This window comes from Centruroides vittatus, unplaced genomic scaffold (assembly GCF_030686945.1).
Source record: "Centruroides vittatus isolate TY-2023 unplaced genomic scaffold, ASM3068694v2 contig_459, whole genome shotgun sequence".
Lineage (NCBI taxonomy): Eukaryota > Metazoa > Arthropoda > Arachnida > Scorpiones > Buthidae > Centruroides > Centruroides vittatus.
Window position 1 is genome coordinate 1,670,686 of NW_027122255.1, and position 4,178 is coordinate 1,674,863.

Here is a 4,178-nt window from a genome sequence, read left to right on the forward strand (position 1 = left end):
TGGACTGTTGTATGATGATTCCTAAGGAAATCATGGGAAAAACCCACGAGGACCCCGAATACAAAAAGGAGGGAGTTCGCCATTTTAGTCAGAGTTCGTTTGAGACTGGTGTTCGTGCCCGATCCTGTGTGAATACTGCTCGAGTCGTCACCAATCCTTTACCCTTCCGAAGACATCCAAGACTTCAGAACCATCTGGCGAACCCGCAGTAGGCCGATTCTGAGACTCCGACAAAGGATCAACTTCTACTAAGGTTTTTTTTATCAACACGCGACCGATTTGTAAACTCTCTCTCTCGCGGACAGGAACTCGCGATATTAATGATGAAGGGTAATTTCATGTAATTGTTATTCAGAATTAGCGCTAGTAAGAGTCTTAACCCACTACTGTATCTTCTATATGTAAATGCTATGTAAATAAACGGGTATTGTTAATTGTTAACTTCGTAGTAGCGTACACTCCTTCCAGTCGTCCTGTCCAGGCCGTGTCCATCCCGAATCCGAGCGCCTACAACGCAACCGCTCGCGCACAAAAAAACATAAAAGCGGCCATCAAGGTTTCTGTATCTGTCCTTAAAGACACGGTGTCAGTCATTGCAAACGCGGTGTCGACCCTTCGGTCCCGTGGTGCCGAAGCATAGGGGGCGCTCTGGCATTGTTACAGTGTGAAACCAACATAATAAACGTACTTTACTTGAGTTTCCAACATATTTGAGTGCAACAAACATGTTTACTAAGAAAATAAATAAATTTAGCCATGTTTTAAATAAAACAATTAAAATTTATTTAAATATCAAGAATCATTATTAACAAGTTTTAAATTACGTATTTTTCATAAGTCGGATGTTCTAGTCCGCTATTATTATTTTCTTCTTTTCTCAAACATTGCTAGAATTATAAAAAGTTGTTGTTATTCATTCGTAATATAAAAAACAAATAAATATCGTTTTCATTGTTTTAAAATATCAATTTACTTTTAAATTTAGGTAAAAGATTATATACAAGATGTTAGAAAACAAATCAGTTATAGAAAAAAATTTATTTTGAGATAATAAGCAGCACGTCTTTTTAAAAATTAGCAACATTGTTACTGGACTTTCCTGGCTTTTGTTTTCTTCCCTAATAATTGCTTCCATTACCTGTAAACCTTTATATGTACAGTACATAAAATGACTAATTAGAGTGATTACTGGTAAAAAAAATCCAGCAACGAGTTGCGTAACTTTCCAGGCAAAAAAAAACGCAAAGACATTAGAACAAAATTAAAATTTTCTGCGGCGCCATCTTTAATAAGATTATATTAAAACTTTTTAAATTATTAATTATTACAAAATGGCAAAAAGGTTAATTTTGAGAATAGAGATGACTTTCAAATTGTAAATGCTAATAAGTAAAATCTTAAGTTTGACCCCACTCGAGATACGACACGTGACCCCATCTATCTCCCTATCCTTTGATCTTTAACCACCAAAATTTAATAACATCAAATGCCCCAATACACAAGCCTCCCTGCAAAATTTAAAAAATTTTCGACAAAAAGCACGGGCGTTATTAAGCTAAAGTGGGTGAACAAAATCACGCTCTCCCACACATACTAACGTCCATACATCTAGAAAAAACCCCAAATTTCTTGACGTCTCAAGGTTCCCTGAGTCCAAAAATATAAAACTCTTGGGTGTCATTTTATTGACCGATTGCCATACTTTCCGAAAGTATAAAAAAGGAAAATAAGAATTCATCCGTTAAGTAACGATTATTTATACAGATATTTAATACCAAAAATAATTCAATTACCAAAATTACAGTCTTTCTTACCTCAACAACAGGCAAAACTTTTGGATTATTTCGAATTTCGGTCTCCAAAGCGTCATCCATGCAATTCAAAAACTTTGCATATTCCTTCGAGTAAAATTTAAGTTAAACTTAAAAAAATTGGTTATTTTTTATTTAGTGCCTGAAAGCCATGCATATTTACCTGTTCTGTTCTAGTTTTACAAAGAAAGTTAGTTAATTGATGATAAGTTTGATAAAATCTCGCTTGTTGAAGACAGTTCCGAAAGAGAACTACAACCTAAAAGAATATATATTTAAATTCGTTTACACGAAGTTTTTTGCATCGAATAAATACAATAAACTTTCGTACAACACGGGGATACGTTCCGCATTATAAGAAATCGTGTTATAAGAAGCACGTTCACACAACACATTCGGTTCGTATGACGTGATATGGGGGATACGTCCCACTATATAGGGTTCGCAGTAACTTAAAATTAACAAACTTACGTCTTGAAGGCCATTTTCTGCTTTGCATCGAACGAATTCTTCAATATTGACACCTGAAATTTGAGCACAATACACGTAATATAAAATAAGATGTTCAAGATAATATAGGATATATTTATAATTAAATTTAAAATATATATATATATATACGAACAAAACTTACGACAAGCTCGTTTAGTGATTTCGTTAGTCAAACTGTGCTGTCTTAATTTATGACCTTGTAATAATACATGTGTGCAATCTATTGTAGCAGTAGCTAATGCGAGAGAAACTAGGCAGAGGTAAGTTTTCATGATTGTATTTGTTAATCTGTCTCTGTCTCAATTATAACTCATATTTATATGCGAAATTATTGATTATAAATTCAAGTTATGTCTAATCTTGATAAAGGGAAAATGCTAATCCTAAATTTAGCATAAGGTAAAATAACTTTTAATTGGAAGCCTTCCGGTAAAGCTTGTTTATAGAACTATTAAATAATCTTTGCTTTTGTAAATTTCTCGACAATTTCAATTCATTTCATCGCTTTTGTAAATTATTTAAATATTTAAAAACATTTTATTCCGAGTTAATATAAATACTGTATGTATGTATATATTAATATATATTATATATATATATATATATATATATGTTATAGTCAAAACCCGTTTTTAATTAGAACGTGTTTTAACTAGAAACTTAAATTCATTTTTGACTAGCAGTAAATTCTAGTTTTAACTAGACAAAACGGGTTTTAACAAAGACGTCCAGTATAAACTAGTTTCAACTAGTTAAAACGCGTTATAACTAAAAACGGATTTTGACTGCAACATATAGAGTGATTCGGGGTAAGATGATAAGCGGGGGAAGATGCCTACTTTTTGATATTTTCAAACGGTGACGTCAGAGTGTCAGATATTGTCATGTGTTTGTATGATGAATCGTTGGGCCAATATTGAGTGCGGAAACCTGTAGTTTGCTACCGTTATCTCATTTTCTACATCTGAGAAGAATAAAAGCAAGAGAAGAACGAAGTTTTTGTTGTAAAATGTTTCTAGAATCATTTTAAAACTAAAAGTTAAAATAGAATTTATTAAAAATTGCGAAAAACAATTAGTGTGTGGATGTAGTTAAGGTTCTAAAGTTTCCATTGTGAGCTACCGCCGATCCCGATCGGACATGCTAGAACACGTGACTCCACTAGGCATCTTACCCCCACAAATGGAAAAGATGCCACATTTTTCTTGGGGTAATTTTTGTTAATTTAATTCCAATAAGCCTATTTTTAATAAATTTTTGTTTTCTCGTTTTATTGCAGGATATGCATAGAAATTATATAAGGACTTCTCAAAAAGATTTTTAGACTGAAAAAAAGCTATCAGCTAGCTATAGAGCACGTTAGAACGGGCGGAAACTTAACAATACTTTTATACTGTGCTGTTATACTTACTATGAAGTACTTTGCAATAAATTAAATTTGGTTAAGATATTCGAAAATAATTTTATGCAATTATGTTTGTTATCTTACCCTAATGGCATTTGGCATCTCACCCGGATTCTTAGAGTGAGATGCCTAAAATGCCAGAGAGTAAAAAAGTCGTCATTGCAAACACAATATACAATTATTTTTCATATACTCCAAAGTTTTATTTGAAAAACATGCTCAAGAATATGATATTTTCGTTAGAGGCCTCCAAAACCCAAATTATCGCTAAATTTTCCTTCATGAGCAAAATGTTAGGCATCTTTCCCCGAATCACTATACATAACTATTTATTTCCCCCAAACATATTTATGTAGCTAAAATTAGTTTTAACTAATGTTAAAAGTTAAAACTAGTTTTATCTAAAATCGAAACATGTACAGCAGTAAATTAATTAGACAAAACCCATTTTGTCTAGTTAAAACTAGAAT

At 32.5% G+C, this 4,178-nt stretch overlaps 1 protein-coding gene across 1 annotated transcript; it reads right to left on the reverse strand.

Moving 5' to 3' along the window:
* Positions 1–815: 815 nt before the first annotated feature.
* LOC136977487 (uncharacterized) lies at positions 816–2,575 on the reverse strand. Its single transcript, XM_067272981.1, has 5 exons — positions 2,446–2,575; positions 2,283–2,335; positions 1,975–2,070; positions 1,815–1,898; positions 816–887 (listed from the first exon to the last, which is right to left on the reverse strand). The coding sequence occupies exons 1-5, from the start codon at positions 2,573–2,575 to the stop codon at positions 816–818; spliced, it is 435 nt and encodes a 144-aa protein (XP_067129082.1).
* Between the last annotated feature and the right edge of the window lie 1,603 nt (positions 2,576–4,178).